The 21,991-nt window shown below is 40.8% G+C and overlaps 1 protein-coding gene across 12 annotated transcripts in view; it reads left to right on the forward strand.

Annotated features, from left to right (window-relative positions):
• Positions 1–21,991, forward strand: part of LOC121900143 (inactive N-acetylated-alpha-linked acidic dipeptidase-like protein 2) — a 651,762-nt gene that overhangs the window by 466,527 nt on the left and 163,244 nt on the right. For all 12 annotated transcript variants that reach the window (XM_042416175.1, XM_042416174.1, XM_042416172.1 and 9 more), the window contains one exon: positions 21,005–21,151. In XM_042416175.1, coding sequence (XP_042272109.1) covers positions 21,005–21,151 — 147 coding nt within the window. The remainder of the gene's footprint in view (positions 1–21,004; positions 21,152–21,991) is intronic.

A 21,991-nucleotide genomic window follows, 5' to 3' on the forward strand; every position in this document is an offset into this window, starting at 1 on the left:
GTTTAATACTGTTACTTATGACATGGTCACATAATATTTACATATTTACAATACAAGCTGATGAGCTTTGAATGTACAAGGATGTACTAGACTGTGGGACAGTTAGAGCTGCAACTGATAAGACTGTCTGAAAAAATTGTGTCATTTCTAACATAGAAACCTGTGATATAGAAGAGACTCTGTTGATCTGTTAAAACATAATCAGCTGTGAAATATGGAATTTGAGGGAGGTGACCCCCGGCTGGGAAAAAGCCTTCAATGGACAAATATCAACCATAACCACTAATAATGATGACCACATGTTGAGTCATGTGGTCATCAGCAAACTTTACATGATGTCATGACTTTGTGAGCCAATCTCATCTTCTGCATATACAGTTAAATAGGCAAACACATTCTAATCTCATTCAGTATACCAACACGTTCACAGTGGACTAATTAGTTAAAGAGATTTCTTGGACACGTTAACAGAATAATGAACACATATACTGGTGATGACAAAAATATTGATGAGCTGTGGAACATTCCCACCGGCCACACCGGTGCTCTTGATTATTTCACCATGAATCAAGAGCTGAATTTGTTACCTATTATATAAGTCATCTCTCTTGTAGATACACACAATAGTGCATCCCCATAGTGACAAATATGACCCGTGGTATGCATTCTGAAGAACATATTTATACCATAGTGCTTCCTCACATCACCTACATCTTGATTCTTCTGTAAATGCCTGTTTTTTGTTCTCTGTCTGATTTTATCTTCATTGCGTTTCACTCTGTCTCTCCCTCTTTGTCTCCCACACCTACCTGTCTCCACCATATTGACATGAATGGAGTCCGGCAGGTTGATAGTATTTTGAGTCTTTTTCAGAAACAAATGGGCATATTTGTAATCCTTTCAAGTGAGTCAAGGCTGATTAGAGCAGCAGTGCAATCTTTTTTTTTCTTTTTTATTCTTTCAAAGTCTGGTTCAGACTGAGGAACATGCCATTTTGGGGCATCTGTGTGTGTTTACCATGCAATTGTATAATATTTTGGAACAATGTCATGTATTTTTGAGTATTTATTGTACTATAAAAGCATGAATACATGTATCACAAACCAATTCCTCTGTCCTCTTCACAGAGAAAATTTAGGCTGCAGCTATCCTGTTGTCTCTTATGTCTCCCTTTTCAGGAACTGCCAGACTTCAGTCCAATTGTCTTTTCATTTTATTTCTATTCAGTAACAGCTGGCAGGAGTAGATCTATAATAGGTCTGAGACCAGTAGGCTGGGGAGGATCGATAGAAAGATCCGCTAAAGATTAGTAGTTTGTCTTGCTACTCTTGCTTTATCCATGCAGTGTGAACAGTGGAGTGTCCCTCTTGTTTATGGCACCAGAGCTTTCAAGTTGTTTTCATTAGTCAAAATCCACATCCCACATTCAGTCCAAACTTTTAGACACAAAACTCCCCTCTCCAATAAACTGGATTATTTGTACATTGAAAACACTATGGAAATGCCCCTTTCTCCATGCGACTCAGAAAACATTCAGAATTCTACATATTCATTGCCACTGGCTAAATATAGGAACAAAGGTAACTTGGTAATTACCATCACTTACCCGTAAGAGCATGTACTAGTCTGGGCTGAATACTCAAACCTCTCTTACCTCAAACTGTTAAATCTCACATAAAGGCTATTCATTTAGAACAATAACCGTACATAACTTAAATCATCCACAAAATGCATTTCAAATGCCATAAATCTTTACATGTTTCCAATACATTGTATTTCAAACACAATTTGTATTCCCTGTGACAAATTGTCCTCTTGTACTCGCTCTCAAAGTATGCAAGGACCGGAAAAATAACGGCTGATATTTTAATTGAATTATGACACCATGACAGGCTTTCAAACCTGCAGGAGGGGATGACAATAGGGCAGCTTCAGAACTGCACTGTAAATGGTAAATATGAACATCAGCCACATTAGGGAATATGCAAAGAAGTCTAATTTATTTGTCTAATTTATATTTTTTCTCACATAAAACCAGTGGAAAAGAAACTCACAGTAAATCACCAGAATGAGTCACTGACTTTATGGCCGCGCAGCCATCCAAGATGGTTTGACAGCACCCTTGGCATAATGTTTGAAATAGTACGCTGTCGGCAATATGTTTGAATTGCCACAGTTCGTGTATTGTCAGGAAACACATTGTGTGACTGCAGCAGGCTCCATGAATCTGCATAATCATGAGGAGAAGCTGCTCGGCCTCAGAAGGTATTTATGCGACTGTCAGCGTGGCCCTTCCATCACTGTTTCATATCATGGCGACACAACATAAGTAGGGGAATGCATACGAAAATGTGTGTTAGGTGAAGAATGAGTACTGTCATTACTTGTGGCTGTGACATTCGTCAGGTGCCATGGTGTGATGCATTTGTCCAACAGCAGTTTGTAGCCTGCCTGGCCTGATGAGGCCATGTACTGTAAGTATTGCTGTTTGTAACAGGCGGAAAGCAGGTGCACTCTCGTAGCTGGAGCTTTCTTGAGATTTGTTTCTACTTAATAGATGGCCCCTAAATGAATTAAAGACATAACAGCCTAATCTGTATATAACCTATGGCTTTGGAATATACATAATTGCTCTTGGCCAGGTTTAATCAATGCCTATTCCCTAAGTGCACTGTTTCTCTGTGGGCAATCTTCTGCAAGGTTGGCTTTTAACCCACTCAACAATCATTTGATCAATTGCTGGTAGAGAAAAGTATAGAGAATGTGTTGTTTTTTTTGTTTTTTTTATACTGTGAGTGGGAAAAGGCATGCTCCGGCACACACATACTATATGCATATAAATATACAATATACTATGCATTACCCACTTACCTTCAAGGATGCTTTATATGTTATGTATGTTCTCATCTATCTCACCCTCTCCTTACATTCTGAAAAAAAACAATAGAAGAAAAAACACCTTCCCTTTCTGTCAAATTATTGGTTGTTACAGTGACGTGACTGGGATTTACATGAAATTGTACTTCTGTATTTTCTGTGGCCACACTCAAAAATATCAAAGATTATACAAAGTAGTAGTATCAACAAAAAGTAAGTAAGATTCCATTTGCATTGTATTACATTGTGCAAGTATTTACATTTTTCATGTTCCATTATCTCTATACTAACTAGAAGTATTAATGGAAGATTATAATTCAAACAGTACAGCAATAAAAACAGCACCAAACATAATTACTTTTGTTGGATATTTTCTTTATTGAATCTCTCTGTAACAAAGTTCTGTATGGTCTGAGCTAATCAAAAAATACTTAGGTTAATCAGCATATTAGAATTTATGATGAAAGTCCAGCAGGAAATTGAGCTAAATAAGATTCCAGCTAACCAAACCCAAGTTATTTTACTGTTGTCTTCTACCTACCACCACTGGATTGAGGGGGCTGGGACTGCCTACAGTGTTGCTGCTGTCACTTACAGTGCTAAATACATTATGTAGTTATTTAGAAGCATTTGGATGCTTCAGTTTTGGGGGATTTTAACTTCTTTTCCCTGAGCTTTTCAGCCCCACTTTTATGTTTTCTAAGCTTACGTAAAGATACTTTGACAGAAATGTTAACTGAGTGGGCAGCGGAGGTAGACAGCTCAGCACGCTTGTGTTCCATAATACTTTGGTCACTTTATTTGGTGGAGACTAACCTCCTTAAAATCACACAAACCCCTTTATTCATGTTTTGCTCATCTTTCCACTTTCACTCTATTTTTTTTAACCAGCTGACATGTGATCACACAGATATGATGATTAAATAATGTGCAACAATGTGTACAACACTGTTAAAAAAATAACCACAGAAGTCTCTGTGCCTTTGTGCATATCAAATTTTGTGTTTATATAGCCCAATATCACAACTCACAAACTTGCCTCAAGGGCCCCTTAAGGGACCCTCAAGGGGCGTTGACAAGCCAGGTCACAGTGCGCTGACTGTGAGTCCTTTATGTCTGACTCGCTGCATCTGCTACTGAGGTATAGACAGATTGGCTTGGCCGAACACTGGCCTTAATCTGGCTTACCTGGTTGCCATGTTCATGCCCGAAGTGTTTCATTCTGGAAGCCAACACTAGCCTACAACTTGTCTTAATTTAACTAACTTTCATATGAAATAATATCAAGTCCAACATTATATAGTACATTATATAATATATATTACTATATATTACATTGTTTTATTTAAATTAAAAATAATTTCTAGATTGTCTCTACTGTATTTGGCAGAACTGATACATCAGTTTAGATGATCTTGGTGTAATCACAGCAGGAAAAAATGATTAATTGCTTGTCAAAGTTAACAAACATCACACTTATACACAGAATTGACTTGCCATGCAAACAATGACATACACATGGAATCCATTGGTCGTACACTATTTGGGCATTTTCAGCAGACCTTTCCTCTTCAATCACACTGTCTCGGCACTTTGGTTGTCTTATCTTAACTTTATATGACTGTATGAATTCTGTTACATATATTACTTATTTCCACAACATTGGACCTGGTGTTCTCCTTTAAGGTTGAGTAAAAAATATAAGGGAAGGGAAAAAGACTATTTATAGACTATTGAATCCACTGTGTTAGTCTTGTCTCTCACGGTCTCCCTCCCTCTGAGTCTTTGTCTTTTTAATATCCCAGTCACTCATTCCCGAATGGCTGGGACATGCTTTTCAGTTCAACAGCTGCAAATGGCTTTTCCAAAGACCACGGCCCGGAACGGAATTATGATGATCATCACACATAATGCAAAGTTGTTTTTGTCATTTGGTACTTTTGTCGTTTCTGTGCATTGCATTCTGATTACAGTACACTGCCACTGTCTGCCAACCTCCACTTATTTGATGTGCTATAATGTGGATGTACACTTAGTGTATAAAATGTGAGGGCCGCATGCTCTTTCGGGAAAATGGGAGGAATGATTTAATTTCACTCTAGGCATGAAAGGAAAATGTTAACAAATGTGAGGGGATGGTGTAAGGAAAGGTTTTAAAACCTCAAAGATAATAAAACATGGGCTCATCCATGTATTGTTGTTTTGGCCAGTGGGTGTGCATGGCTTTGTTTCTATATTGTGCTTTATTCAGTTTTTTTAATATATGAAAGGGATCATCCTAAATCTAACCTTAACTCTAACATACCCTTATCAAGCAACAAAAGACTCAATATACGCACTGAAGAAGATTATCCAATTTCAAGCTTTTACGTCCAAGTGAAGCAAACCACTCTGTGTAGCACAGGATTTTGTAGATTGAGCGGTATTGAGTGGTAAGCTGAGATCTCAAAATGATTTCACTCTCTTCTTATCATAGCAGACAAAGAAATTAAATATTGATTCCCGGTGTGACACCACAGGCTGAAATTACCCATTCTCTCTGCTCTCTCTCACTCTTCCCCTCCCCTCACTTACTTATTCTCTATGTCCTCCCAATGCATCCTTTTTTTCCCTTACACCTCTCTTTTTTAATATTCCCTCTGTAAAGGAGTCTCATTTTGACTGTCTCCCCCCACCACACACACTTTCTTTTTAAACTACTGTGTCTGGTTGTAAGAGAGGTAAAGGAAAGAGGAAGTACATGACCTGACTTCAAATCTTCTCTCCAACTGATGGAATGATAATCTATCTCTATATATCCGTATAATCCTACTTTGTGGCTTAAGTTTAGCAAGTTTTCTCTTTTTCCCAATTTCCTTTATTGTTGGAATTCAAAGACTACACAGACCTGTAAAATGTTGAGTAAATGCCATAACCTGCAGGTCAAAGAGGCATCCTCTTTGATTTCAGAATCAAAGAGGCATCCATTAATTTTCTGTGACTTATCCAGGTTTGATCCACAGTGGCAAGACTAAGCAAAGTAGCCCAAATGCTCTTCTCCCCAGCCACATCTACCAGCTGTTTCTGAGGGATCTCTAGACATTTTCGGGCCAGATGGGATATACATCAAGGATGTGCGTGCACATACCCACAATGTCATGACAATTCTTAAAGTTGTGTTACTTTAATACAGTACTACAGCAAACACTCATTTAGCAGATACTTTGTCAGAAATAATACAGAACCAGTGTTTTAGTTGTCTAACCTTAATCAGCCTTGAGCAGATATTATAGACAGTAACAATATCTTGTCTGGCAAACTACATAAAATCAGCTCTTGCAGGTACTGAGAAATGAACTGTTTCCCAGACCACCAACGAGCAGCATGGATTAAAAACAAAAGCTCAAAAGCTCCTACAAAAGCTCCTCTCACAGTAATGCTAGCAAGCATGAAATTACTGCTGCTTGCCATCAAAATATACCCGGCACTAGATATATATATGATCGCCAGATATCTAATTATATACTCTGAGATGAAAGGAAGGTTTCCTTATTTGGATCCTAACATTATCTTTGAGGTTCGTGCAGTTTATGGCACATAAACAACTCCTCATGTTGACCTCACCATAAAATCTCTGTCATTCTGGTTTGTTATGGACCCCTTGTGTGTAAGATGTCACTCTTTGTAATCCCTCCACCATGTTCTGCGGTCTCATCTCCACATTGGACGTGCTCAGAATACTACCACAGTGAGGCGTCTTTGAGGCATCCAAACTAGGTAGCTGAACCACATCAACTGGCTCCTTTTAAGATGGAGGAGGAGTGGTTTCTACTCCAAGCTACTCTTGGATGTTTCTCACCTTGTCCCTAAAGATGAGGCCTGTCACTCTGAGAGAGAAACTCTTTTTGGCTGCTTGCATCCACAATCTCAGTCTTTCTGTTATTACCCAGAGCTAATGATAGTAGGACAAAAGGTTGGAACATAGATCATCCACCAAAATTGAGAGCTTCACCTCCATGCTCATCTCCTTCTTTGCCACATCCGTCCAATAGTGAATGCATTACTGAATGTACCATTTAGAGTCCACATGTACAGGGAGAAGCCTGTACATCGATCACAAATGTATGTCATTGAATGACCTCATCTATAGTGACTTGTGTTGCAGTGTTTGTTTTTCTTAAGCCCTGATTCTGTAAATTGTTTTAACTTGTTCATTCATGGATACAAGGTGGACAGTCAGTGCTTGTGCAGTTGCACACTTGCTTGCAAATTGGATTGCTCAGTGGTGATGGTGCCTTTTCTAATCACAGGCATTCATGCAAATCGAGTTCAAATGAAGTTCATCCAATATCTTGGTTCAGCAGGAATGTTCCAGTAGAACGCACAACCAGTGAATACAGAGGTGAGGGCTTGCAGTTGTAGTCTGTATTCAGCCCGATGACAGAGAGTGACTGAGCCTGTGCAGTGGGTGGACACTGTACACAATAAAAGCAACAGCTGCACAGTCTAATCCAATTCAATATGATGATAAATTGTACAGATTTAGCTTTTATTGTGTCTAACCCCCTGTGTGTAGGCTATAGTAAAGGCATGTGTTTGTCTGTCTCTCTGTGTTCAGTGCTGAGCATCACAGTATGGACTGGGGTCATTATGACTTCAACTTGAGTCAGATTTGACTCACAAATCTGGTGACCCAATAGGTTATTTAAAAAATTATTCAAAACTTGTTGGGGTCATATGGTGTGATGAGTCAACATTACATAATATTGTGAATATAAAATATTGTAATACTTTCTATAAAAGCAAATCATTTTCTGTTTTTATTACTCATTTTAGTCTGCTTGTTTCACTCAGTTACTCATCTAGAAGCTGCTGAGCAGTGGCGATGATGGTACCTTACTTTGTATGTTGGTGTACACCAGCAGTGTTTGGGTAGAGTCAGCACATAGTTTAGAAATAATCATACAACAGCAGATTGTACCTTGCTGCAGAACAACTTTGTATTGATTTGCAGTGACCCTTCCCTCTAAGGGGACAAGTGGACCCAAACCATGCCAGCAAAATGTCCCCCACAGCATAACAGAGTCACCGGATCCCCTCACTGTAGGGGTCAAGCATTCAGACCTGTACCGGTTTTTCTTTTAAGTTGTCACCCGTCTGTATATCAAGCAGCACTGAGCCCATACATAAACAGATGAAAGTGCAAGTGCAAAATAAAAGAAATAAGTTTATACATAAATAAGTAAAATGTGGATAAAGGAAATAAGCTCATATAAAGCAGGTGAAATAAAAAAACAGAAATAACTACATATATAAACAAATAAGATGCAAATAAAAGAGATGATCTCATATAAAGCAGATAGAATGCCAATAAAAGAACAAACTCTTGAATATCAAACAGATAAAAAGTGCAAAATATATGGAAGTGCATATAAAAATACTTAAATGATGATACTAAAAACAAGCACAATTAAAATTTGTAACGACAATACAATCAAATAAAACACCATAAAATAGTGAATAGTAAAGTGGAAATATGAAAGTGATGCAATAAGGAAAAGGAAAACAGTTAAGTGAGGGCCATCTTGTAAAAGTGAGTTTTGAGGAGGCACTTAAAAGCTGCAGTGGAGTCTGCCGATCTCACACCGAGGGAGAGGCTGTTCCAAAGCCGAGGGGCCATAACCGAAAACGCTCAGTCACCCTGGGTTTTCAGTCTGGTCGGTGGAACAGCTTGATCAGCTGATCTTAGAGGCCTGGCTGGGCTGTAAGGGGTTAAAAGTTCTTTAATACAATCTGGGGCCAGACCATGGATGGCCTTGTAGGTAATTAATAAAAATTTAAAATGTACTCTAAAATTAACGGGCCACTAGTGCACTGATGCTAAAATTGGTGTGATATGACAGGACCTTCTACATTTAGTTAATAATCTGGCTGCTGAGTTCTGGATAAATTGCATTTGTGAGACTGAGTGGGAGTTTAAACAGGTAAAAAGAGAGTTATAGTAGTCCAGGTGTGATGATATAAAAGCATGTATGATTTTTTTCTGTGTCATTAAAATTGAGCATGTGTCTTATCTTGGAGATGTTTCTTAGTTGATAAAAACAAGCGTGGATGATATTTCCGGTATGCTGCTCAAAGGATAAGTGGCTATCAAAAGTTACCCTGAGGTTCTTGGCCATGGACTTAACATTGGTAGTAAGTGAGCCAAGGGAAGACTGTATCTGTAGTTTGTGATGTTGTGGACCAAAGATCAAAACCTGTTTTACTGCTATCAAATTGTAGGAAGCTGGCTGCCATCCAGTCCTTGACATTGGATAAACAGGAGTGTAGTATGGTTAGATTATTCAGTTCATGTGGTTTAAATGAGAGGTATAACAGTGAAAAGAGATGTTATGTTGCCGAATTATATGCCCAAGGGATAATAGTGAGAATAAAATTGGTCCCAGAATAGATCCGTGGGGCAGTCCACAGGTGATGCTAGCTGTATAACCCTTTGACTGTTGTCTGATAATTTTGGGCCTCACAAACCTGAATGATGTTCCATACAGGACATGAGGGGTCACTAATGGGTTTGAAAATGATGTGAATCACATGCTGTGGCCTTCACAGAGGGAATATCTAGCACTAAAGCTGTTCTTGGAGATTGTGATGGACCAACACCTTAATAGGACTCTTTTTTGGGGAGTTATTATCAGGTTTTAACCTTGTAGTAAAATATATTTTGACGTTCCTTTTATATTTCAAACAGCAATATACTATTGACTCTATATTAGTAAAAGCAAATGTACATAAGTTAAGGTTGATAGGTAGCATTAGACCTTGATTTACCTTGTTTTCACTTGAACATATGACCACTTGACTCAACCTTACATGCTGAGAAATGAGAGACTGACATGGTCCCATTTCTGCCAGGCAGTAATTGCTGACCAACATACTAACAACCATGCGAGGCACACCTACCCAGCTCCGCCAACTTGTTAGCAACTGTGTTAGCTAGATTTGGCAAGTTGAACTCTAAAAATTCTGACTTAATACTAAAAAATACAACTAACAATTATGTTTATTATCCATTATTCTACATATTATTTTCTCAATTAATCACCTGTCTATAGAATGTCAGCAAACAGCAAAAAAATGCAGATCACAGTTTCCTTACATTCACATCTGAAAATCTATAACCAGAGAATTTCTGCCATTTTTCTTTAAATAATGACTCAAAAGATTAACAGGTACAGTAGCCATTGTATGTTTTAGCTCAACCTACACATCTTGTCTATCAAACACTGTGGAAAGCTTTACATTGAGTTTCAGTATTTTACCATTCATTTTCTGTTGATGAAGTTTGCCTTTCTGCATGTGGCAGTCTTTCTCTGTTGAGTCATATTGGCTATGAGTACTATAGCTAACTATCCAGCACAGTCTAATTTAGCAATCCAGAAATCTAAATCTAAATGTATCGTTTCATGTGCACACAAATTTAAACACCAAGGGTCTTAAACATATGGATATTAGCATGAATTCCACACCATTGGCTTGCTTTAAGTAAAAAGAAACTGTGGTGGCTGAATACCCCCAAAATATTGTGATAAGTCTGTCCTCTATGTGCAAGTTCCCCATTATGAATCCCAATCAACTTTTAAATTGTGCACACATGAACAAGCATTTATTCCCACCTTGTTAACTCCCACAATTAGCCATAAGTGGGTAATGAAATGCCCTTCATGAATATTAATATGTATTTGAATGTTTTTGTCCTTCCTGTTATTTTGCAGGATTAAAAGGAAAAGTGCAAGTCTAAAAACAAAAATTTCATTGTGACACTGAAGTACATACCGGCAGGTTGAGGCAAGGTTAAAGGTGTTATTTACTAGCCTTCATTCAGTTAGAGTGGAGACGTGTTGCAGCAGCAGTTTATGTTTAGAGGGCAACAGCCTTTAGAAAAAATAAAATAGAAAAGGTTGACAACAGTGTGTTAGTGACAGCGGTGGGAATGATTGGACACCAAAGAGCTCTCTCCCCTTGACGGACCTTGATAAAAGGAAACTCTAATTAAATGCAATGTGACAGAGGAACATGGTGACATCAGGCAGGCTCAGCGGATGTGGACAGTTAAGATAAGCCTGCAATTGATTGATGATTGTGTTCTGCTTCCTTCCGCTCTGGTCCCAACAATTTCTGTACGGCACCCTTTCAATTAGACACAACACCAAAAAGCAGTCAACCCGGGTGCCAGGCTAAATAAAACCCTCACCCCACCCACTCCCTCTCTTATCACTGTACTGTACTAAGTGCAGTTTAGGCTTGTGCTTTTCATCAGCCCTTTCTCCTTATAGACACAAGAAAAAAAACAAATTACAGACATAAAAATGTGCCTTTTGTGAGTCACCTGACACTTAATTGGCATACTTAGGGGATGCTATAAGTAAGTCATTAGTTGAAGTTAGTTGTAGATGGAAGTAGAGAAGTCGCCATTACTGCTATGGCACCTCACTTGTAAACCAGCATATAACACTGTAATGTATGTGAAAGGATCTCACGTTTTGGGCGCTTCTACCAATAAATCTGTCCAGGAGATCTCATTAAGCAATTATATGTTGAAAATACAGTCATCATATGCCATTAAAAAACATTTTATAATCTTAACAACTTGAAAATTTCAACCACATTTAATTCTGTTTTAACAGACAGCTTTATGTCTTTTTGGTTCTGAGTTTATCAGCTGCTTCAGAAGTAAACTTTACTTTGAAAAAAATGGAAATTAAAAGCCACAAACCTCTACTCCATGAAATTAATTTAACTCTCTTAAATGTCCACTAAATCCTCATGTTTCACATTCTGGGCTGCATGTCAACGAGGGACCTCTAAAGACTGCACAATCTGCCTCCAGACAGTGAACTGCCACAGTGCATATCTCATCCTAGCTTGATACTACTTTCCTGGCTTAAATGATACTTTTATGTCATCATGTGTTTCTAATGTTTATTAAGTGGTGAATGTCTTCTGATTACAGTGCAATAAATCATGGGGTTTGATGATTTAAATCATAAGCTTGCAAGTAATTCCTGCTGGTTTTAATGAGCAACTCCACACAGCACTTTCACATCCAGACTGTTGAGGCCAGACATAAGCTACGTTCATGTTATGTTTTCCCAAATCCTCTGTTATAACCAATTTTAGTCTTGTGTTTTAAGACTAACTTCCACATTCACATAGGCTACCTTCATCAGCTGACTGTGACCAGCTGCCAGGTGCCAAAGCAATAGATGTGCTTTATTACAAGACCTGCATGGTTTTTGCAAGTTTGACGGACATCAAACTATTCTCTCAGCATACAGTTGTATATTTTTGATTGTTTACCAGGCAAACATCTATAGCTTTCCACTTTTTCCCCCACTTTCTAAAAAGCTAGCCTCTTAAGCCATATACAATACACATACAATTTATTTAATGTTTACCAGTCTGATTTCAGAGTTAACAGTACAGAAACTGCCCTGGTCAGAGTTGTGAATGATCTTAAAATTAGCTCTGACAACCACAAAGTTTCTGTTCTGGTACTTTGCGACCTCAGTGCAGCCTTTGATATGGTTGCCGATGTAATTCTTCTCAAGTGCCTTGAACACTGTTTAGGCCTTAGAGGCACTGTTCTTTACTGGCTTTCTTCTTACATTACTAGTAGATCTTTTTCTCTTTCTTTTGGTAACTTTGAATCAGATGAAGTCAGCATTCCATATGAAGTCCCTCAAGGGTCAATTCTTGGTCCTCTACTGTTTAATTTGTATATGCTCCCGCTTGGGTCCATCATTCAACAATACAACATATCATATCACTCCTATGCTAATGACACACAGTTATACATATCTGTTTCTGCCAACCACCTTAACCCAGTGAATGATCTCATCCAGTGCATTACTGATGTCAAATATTGGATGGCCAAAAATTTCTTAAAGCTAAATGAGGACAAAACAGAGATTGTTTTAGCAGGTCCGAAAGCTTTGTGGCACCAGATTCACTCTTAGTTAACTCCCCTGTGGGTAAAACCCTGTGATCATGTCAAAAACGTGGGTGTGATTTGGGACGCTGATCTTAACTTTCAGAAGCACATATCCAATATCTCTAAGACTGTTTTTTATCATCTTAGAAATATATCTAAAGTTAGATCTTTCCTATCACAGTCAGATTCTGAAAGCAAGCGCTTAATAAATTCCAGCTTATTCAGAATGCTGCAGCCAGAGTATTAACTAAAACCAAAAGGTGTGAACACATCACTCCTGTTTGAGCTTTCACTGGCTCCCAGTAAAGCAAAGAATTGATTTTAAAATACTTCTTATTGTTTTTAAAGCTATGAATGGCTTAGCTCCCTCCTACGTTGTTGACATGCTCACTGAATACACACCAGACAGACCCCTGAGATCATCAAATAAAGGTCTCCCCGCTATATCAAGAATAAATTCTAAATCAGCTCATGGTGGCTTCAGTCATTATGGTCCTACTCTTTGGAATTCTCTACCACATGAACTCAGGTCTGTTACAACAATATCTTCTTTTAAAAGCAGACTAAAAACATATCTTTTTTCATAAGCTTTTAGTTAGGTTAACAGGTAAAACCTTCATTTTAGAATCAGTTTTGTTATTGTTATTCATTTTTAATAATAATAATGATGATAATATCTTCTTACCCTACTCTCTTTATTGTAATACCTTCTTCCCCTCTAATTTTATGTTTTTGTATATGTAACATCTCTTTATTTTATGTTTTATCTTATAAATCTAAAAAAAAAAAAAAAGGAAGATTATACTGCCAGTATAATGTTATTATAAAAACAATAATAGTAATGATCATAGTAACAAAGGACAGAAATAACAGGAATAGTGGTGTGTCTGTGTATGTGTGTGAGTGTGTGTATTGAAAAGGAGGCTTGGTATTATGGTGATGATGATAATAATAACAATAATAATTATTATAACAATAATGATAATAGTAAAAATAATAGTAAAAATAATAGTAAGAACAAAGAAGACGTAAGCAAAGAGAAAAGTGAAAAAAAAGAAAAGATGGCTTTGTGTTCTATGAAGAGGTCTATCCATACTGAGATATTTAGTTTCTTTCTGCTTTTCCAGTTGAGGAGGATGGTCTTCTTGGCGACAGTCAGATCAATGAGTATTGTTTTTATGCTGTGGTTGGGGAGTGTATCTGATGATAATTAGCCTAACAAGCAGAGTGATGGGGAGAGTCCAGCAGTTCAATATGAGAGACAGTTTATCAGTGATTTCTTCCAGAAGTGTTGTATGGGTGATGTTGGTTCTATGGTTTATCTTGTAATGTATGAGTTGGAGGTCGGGTTCGTTTGTCATTAAGACTGTGTTTGTGCAGATTTTGATCCAGGGGTCGTTATCTAGTAATATGGATAGGTCTTTCTCTCATTTTGTGGTAGTTAGAGATATTGTCAGGCCAGGGTTGAGAAATTTGTACAGTTTGGAGAGGATTTTATGAGGTGTTGTGAGCTTATTTCTTCTGCTAGTGTGGATGGTTGAATGTTGCCTTGTTTTATCTGTTATATGTTGATCTTATGTGTTATGACTGATTGGAGTTGTAGATACTGAAAGAAGGATTTGTGGTCTACACTGTACTTGTGAGTTAGTTCTTTGACAGGAATGAAAGCTGAGTTTTGGATTATGTGTTGAAGTTGTGTGATACCTTTGTCTAGCCAAGTGGTGAAATTTAGTGTTTTTTTGTCTAGAAGGAAATATGTGTCTTTCTATACTGGTGTGTATTTTCACGGTGTGTGTGTTAAGTGCATGTTTTTGTGAGCTTTCCACCAAGCTGTCAGAGCAGTGGCTATAGTGATGTTCTTAAAGCAGTTATGACGTTTTATGGAGTTGTTTCTTTATAGAAAATGATAGCAGTGTTAATTGGACCAGTTAATTGAGTAGTTTGGAATTTTAGAGAACTTTGTGAATAGATTCATGCTTTCTTGTAGTGAGACTAGTGGGTTCTGTAGGTAGAGTAAGATGTCATCTGCGTATAAACTTATTTTATGGTTTATCATAGTGAACTGTATACCTTTTAATGCGATTGTTCTGGCGGACTGCAGCAGCAAGTGGTTCAATGTAGATGGCGAAGAGGGAAGGAGAGAATGGGCATCCTTGTCTTGTCCCCATGTGCAGTGTAAAGCTTGACGATGTTAACCCGTTAATTGTGACAGTGGCTCTTGGTGAGTTGTACAATGTTTTAACCTAGCTGATAAATTACTTTCCAAATCCAAATTTGTGTAGAGTGGCAAATAAAAACATCCAGTTGACTCCATTGAATGCTTTTTCTGCATTTAATGAATTGCAATTAATGCAATTATTGTTTCCTCGTTATTCTGTTACTTGATGGATTATGTTAAATAGTCTGCATGCATTAAAACCTGTTTGATCAATATGGCTTATAGATGGAGTGACAATTTCATTTCTAGTGGGTAATGCTTTGCTGATGTTTTTTTATGTCTGTGTTGATTAGAAATAGAGGGTGATAGCTGGAGGGAGGGGTTGGATCTTTATCGGGCTTCAAAATTACTGAAATGTTGTGCAGTGTTCATATGTGGTGGGTTCTCTTTCATAGCATTCGTTTTGTGTCTCACTATGGGGAACGCCTCCTGCGTGTCCTCATCAGAAGCTCAAATAACATTATGCCAGCCCTAATTGGCTGGCACCAGTGACGCCTATGTCAGGAGGGGATGGGACCCTCCTCCTATATAATGGGCTGACAAAGCATCAGTTGTCATTCAAAAACCTCTTCTCGCTTCTCACAAAAGTCTGTCGACAACTGTGTTATCGAGTGCTAAGCTAAGCTGTCCACGGACTCGAGTGCACAACAACACGGGGCGCTTCGCTCCCAGCTGTACAGTTGCAAACTAGTTCACAAACAGTAGCGATACTGAGTGAAGTAGCAATATTTTACCTCAGAAAGTAGCAATACTTTCCGATACAGAAATACCAATACTTTTGCTATTAAAGGTAGAAATACCAACAGGTAGCAATACCACACAACAGGTAGCAATACCACACAAAAGGTAGCAATACCTCCAGAAAAGTTGCCCACTTTTCGCCCCTACACTAATGGGGAAAACAGCAATATTGCCCCCACTCCCCTCGCTCTCGCCCAGCGATGTTGGAAAGAGCCCAAAGCTATGCCCTTGCAGCAATAAAATCTCTAACGGGGACACTCACCCAATGTGTGCGGCGTGCCTAGGCTTATCCCACGCTCAAGCTGCCATAACCTCCACTGACGAGTGTATCCACTGCACTGCTTTCCCCTGTAAGCTTCTCTGACACCGGCTAGCCCACCTGGCTAATCTGTCCGGTGAGACCCGCTCATGTGCGAAGCAACTGCGCCATAGGGAGAAAGGGATATGTCCGAGGGCCTGGCCGCTACACCTGGCTGAGCTTGGCGGAGCCGGTCCCCCTGCTCCCGGACACCATTATCCTGTCGCAAGACACTGACAAGGGATGCGAGGGCTTCGCTGCTGCCTGTGCTATCCTGGAGAGAGATGCGGACGATGATGGAGAGGAGTCGGCCGACTCGGAGCTGCTGCTGTCTGACAGTGAGGAGGAAGAGTCCATCTTCGTTGCTAACACTTGCGGGGCTGCAAAGCCCTCTGCCGCGGATGAAGGTAACCAGCCTTCGGCGTCATCTCTCCTGGATCTCGACATGCAGGATATGTGCAAGCGCGCAGCTGCCAGGCTAAACATCCCATGGCCCGTCGCCCAAGTGGAGATTGCAAAATCTCGGTTTGACGGCAAGAAATCACCATCAGCGAAAAAAGACGGGGAAGCAAGTGCTGCCGTTTTTCCCAGAGCTACTCGACGAGATAGCAGCAACGTGGAAAGATAGGCCATACAGCAAGAGACATCCCATTGCGGGAGGTTCACTGCTGGATTGTGAGGGGATGGAGTCCCACAGTGTCCGCCAGATGCCACCCATAGAGCCACTGGTAGCGAGCCACCTTCACCCGAAGACCTCCCTGTCTTCCTCTGCTCCGTCTCTTCCCTCCAAAACAGACTGCTTCCAGTCTAGCCTGACTGATAAGTGCTACAAGGCAGCGGCTCTGTCAGTGAGAGTCCTTAATGCCTCTGCTATCCTAATGGCATACCAAGCCGAACTAGAAGAGGACATGACTGCTAAACCAGATAACACTTTGTGGGAAGAAATCTGCGTTATAACAGACCACGTCCTCCGTCTCCACAAGGTAGCCATCCAAGCTACTGGGAGAGCCATGGGCCTCATGTTTCTTCAGGAGAGGGCACGCTGGCTCGGGCTCACCAACCTGACAACCAAGGAGAAAGAGGAGCTCCTTGACACTCTGATGGCCCCTCAGGGTCTCTTCGGTGCAGCTGTCACCTCTATGCAAAAGAGATGTGAGGAGAAAAAGAGAGATGATGAGGTGCTGAAACTGTGCCTGCCCGGGGAGACACAACCTGCTGCCTCCATGGCACCATGCCAGTCTTACGCACAGGCTGTCTCTCACCCAGCCCCTGCTTTCAGGATTCTCAAAGTGTCCAAAGCGCAGGCAGCCCCAAGAGGTCCCAAGAATCCTTCGTCTAGGAAGCAATCTCCCCAAGCTTGACCTCAGACAGCCCCCCCTCAGATATCCGAGATTCGCTTTCCAGGGGATAGCCTACAAATACATGGTCCTGCCATTCAGCCTGTCACTAATCCCAAGAGTGTTTGTAAAATGCCTGTGAATGAGAGGCGTCCAACGCTGGGTGGCCTCTCTACCATCGAATGAGGGTCCCCACAGATTGCACTTTGTCAATGGAAGAGTCCAGGTCTCCTGACGCAGGGTGTTCCTATGGGAACCATCCTGGCCAGAAAAGTGATCACCACAGACGCCTCCCTGGTGGGCTGGGGTGCTACTCACGAGGGGAGAACAGTGAATGGGAGATGGGACCCTCACATGCGTTCTACCCACATAAATTGTTTGGAGCTGCTAGCTGATCACTTGGCTCTGAAACACTTCCTCCAGTGGCTGAGGGATCATCATGTTCTGGTGAGGACAGACAATTCTACCGTCGTGGCCTACGTCAACAGACAAGGGGGGCTGAGGTTCCCCGGGTTACACACACTGGCACACAGACTGATAGTTTGGAGTGCACTTACAGTCATTGAGAGCAACTCATGTACCAGGCGTTCTGAATTATGGGGCAGACCTGTTATCCAGGGGAAACCCATTGTATGTGGACTGGAGGCTTCACCCCGAGGTGGTGAGACAAATTTGGTCACAGTTCGGTCAGGCAACCGTAGATGTGTACGCGACAGCGGAGAATGCGCAGTTTTTCTCTCTACACGATCAGAGAGCCCTGCTGGGGGTGGACGCACTGACACATGAGTAGCCAAAGACCCTCCTTTATGCTTTTCCACCAATAGCTCTCATTTCTCCAACTCTGGCCAGAGTGAGGCAGGGACGTCTGTCTATGATTCTGGTAGCCCTGCATTGGCCAGGGAAGCACTGGCTAGCGGAGATTTTTCAACTCCTGTCTGGCCCACCATGGCCGTTACCGCTACGCAGGGACCTGCTGTCTCAGGCACAGGGGGAAATATTTCACCCCCACCCAGAAAGACTGGCTCTATGGGCTTGGCTCGTGAGTGGTTCAACCTGACTACAGTGGGACTCCGTCACAGCATTATTGACACTATTCAGTGTGCCAGAGCCCTGTCAACTAGGACATTGTATGAGCATAAGTGGCATGTGTTTGACAGCTGGTGCTCTAAATCACAAGCTATTCCCTTTCAGTGTTCTGTGGCAGTGATTCTGTCATTTTTACAGGACCTGATTGAGAAGGATAAGGCATTCTCCACCATCAAAGTGTATCTTGCAGCTATTTCAGCCTGCCATATTGGTTTTGATGGGGAAATGGTAGGTCAACACCCTTTAGTGTATTGATTCATGAAGGGGGTTCACAGAAAATTGCCTACATCTAGACTGCTGGCTCCATCGTGGGATCTTCCCACTGTACTAGACGCTCTCTCCTGTTCCCCGTTTGAACCCTTGGAACAGGCGGAGTTGAAAATGTCTTTGAAGACAGTCTTATTGCTTGCTTTAGCCTCAGCTAAGCACGTAGGTGAAATCCATGCTTTTTCTGTGCATCACGCATGTACAAAGTTTTCCCCAGGAAATACAAAGGTCAGTCTGCAGCCTAACCCAGCCTTTATCCCAAAGGTTATAGGCTCGTGCTCTCCGGTGGCGCTGGCCGCCTTTTATCCCCCGCCTTTCTCCTCTGAGGAGCATCGGCATCTGCATACTCTGTGTCCAGTCCGTGGGCTGCGTATTTATGTGGATAGGACTCAGGGTTTCAGGAAGGCCAACCGGTTATTTGTGTCTTGGTCGAAACCACATGTGGGCAAGCCTGTGTCCAAGCAACGGCTGTCCCACTTGATAGTGGGGGCTATTGCTTTGGCTTATACTAGCAAGGGTCTTCAGCCTCCCTCTGGCCTATGTGCACAGTCCACCAGAGGTTTAGCAACCTCATGGGCTCTCTTTAAGGGAGTTTCTATTCAAGAGGTGTGTGCAGCTGCCTGCTGGACCTCACCCCACACGTTTACTAGATTTTATTGCTTGGATGTCATGGCACCAACCCTGGCACATTCAGTCCTCAGCACTGGCTCTTCTTAGAAAGTGGCTCCCTCTCTGTGAAGCTCCACTGGGGACAGTTGTCTTCTTCTCAGGCATGTCTGGCAATCAGGGAGTCAGTATGTTTCCCCATAGTGAGACACGAAATGAATGCTATGAAAGAGAACTTAAGGTTATGGAGATAACCCCGGTTCTCTGATTAGCATGAGTGAGTGTCTCACCAGACCACCCTCCTTGCTGTGGAAGCGTGGAAGAGGTGAGCTTGTTTTGAATGACAACTGACGCTATGTCAGCCCATTATATAGGAGGAGGGTCCCATCCCCTCCTGACATAGGCGTCACTGGTGCCAGCCAATTAGGGCTGGCGTAATGTTATTTGAGCTTCTGATGAGGTCACGCAGGAGGCGTTCCCCATAGTGAGACACTCACTCATGCTAATCAGAGAACTGGGGTTATATCCATAGCCTTAAGATTTTACCGGCTTCTATTAATTCTTGTTTCATTCTGAAAAAAAGGGGTGAAATGGTTTGCCAGAAATGTCTAAAAAAAACCCGGGGAAGCCATAGGGGCCTGGTGCTTTATTAGAGGGTATTTGCATGAGTGCTTTGTGGTATTCTTCCGTTGTGAATTGTTTATCTAATGTTTCAGTTTGGGCTTCTGTTAATGTGGGTAGGCCTATATTATGGAGGAATTTATTTACATCTTTAAGATCTGGTTCGTTATCTGATGTGTATAAATGTTGGTAGGATGTTTGAATGCTGTGTTTTATTTCCTCTGATGAGATCAGGGTCTTCCCCTCATAAAAGTATACTAATGTTTGAGGTGGAAGCAAAACAAATGGAATGGTTTAATGCGCTGCATTTACAGCATAAACTCTGCTCTTCTGCTATGTGTGTTAAATGGGAGAGTATGACCATCTTTATAGTACTGACCGAAGGTTTTTACAGCGTTTAGTGGCAGGGAAGAAAAATCTATCACACGTAGCCATTTTAGCATATTGTTTTGGTGTTTTGAAGCATCATTCTTGGATGTTTGGTTGTAACATCAGGACTGAGTCTGTGCTCGATGTTCTAATTCTTAAACTGCACTCTGATTCAGTCTGATTAAGAAACTTGTTCAAACACCTGCACAGTTTAAAGTTACAAATTTTGCAATGCATTTCATTCATGCACAATCTAAAAAAAAATGACAGAGGTGATTTGTGAGCTGCCAATCGACGGGAAAGAAGCAATACAGCTGAAAAACTTACATTACTGTTATAACAGCACTTCAAGGTCAGATTCTAGTATTTAGCTGTGACAGTTGCATGGTAATATTAATGAAGTTTGTAAAAGGCAACGGACAAATACACACACACACACACGCTAAAAATCCTGGTTTCCAGCAGATATTTTTCCCAGGACAATGGATTTGGTTTTGGCATGAATCCCAAGGAAATGCTGGCATCTCTGTACCCATCTCTCCTTCTCTTGCCACTATGAATGTTTGTCATCCATTGTGTTTTTCTCCCTCTTCATCTTTTCTTCTCTCTGTAAGAGACAGTTGCTGAGTTGCATCCGTGGTGGGAACTGCCCTGGACCCAACGTCAGCTCACTGCAGTTGCCTGGAGATGTGAGTTTCTTTGCCAACCAGCTGGCTGTGCCCACCCTGGAGTTTGCCTTTGAGCAGACCAGAGCAGAAGAGGTATGTAAGACCAAAACACCAGATTTCTCACTTTCACTGCTCCCATTTTCCCTGCTGATAACCTTTTTGGTTGCTCTCTAATTGCCCAAATTCTGTTTTAAGCTAAGAGGAGCAGAGGAATAATGCTAATGTCACATGTCACAGTTGCACATTGTTTCTCAGTTTCTAACAGAAGGCTGTGAATGGATATATTTGGATAAACCGCTTGTTTATCTTTAGCTCTTAATTGTAAGTAAAACCTTTCTCAGTGATGATACACACACCTGTCATAGTCTGTATGTATCAAATTGTTAATTAAAACTGGCAACTTGAAAATTGTATCAAAGGAATGATAAGAACACCGCAGTAATCTGTCCACTTCTGACAATGTGGTGATTGAATGTGGTAACAACCATCTGCAGCCTATAAAACTAATAGTATCATTTAGGTAGAATAAAATTTTTCAAAATAATTTACCAACTCTGCTTGACACACTGCAATATGGATTCTGTCTCTACACAAGCAACAAATACACATCACAGAGCCTACAAATTATGCATGCCCCCATTTACTTCCATTAAAAATGCAGTATTGATGTGTGTTGTACTGCCTTGGGGTGGAAACAGAGAGATTTAGCCCCAGCTAAATCAGCCCACTCAGATTTTAGAACTCCTGACTCGGACGGCAACTTTGAGCTTAATTAGTGCGAGAGATCTTCATGATGTTTATCCGCCCTCAAGGCATCTTCACAACCTGAAAATAATAGGTAGCGAAGGGTGAAATCCACAGCACTGGCTTTATTTAAGCATGGAGACAAAACCTGAATTGAATTAAAGACAGTCTGATACATACATATTCTTG

Source organism: Thunnus maccoyii, chromosome 7, assembly GCF_910596095.1.
Source record: "Thunnus maccoyii chromosome 7, fThuMac1.1, whole genome shotgun sequence".
Taxonomy (NCBI): Eukaryota; Metazoa; Chordata; class Actinopteri; order Scombriformes; family Scombridae; genus Thunnus; species Thunnus maccoyii.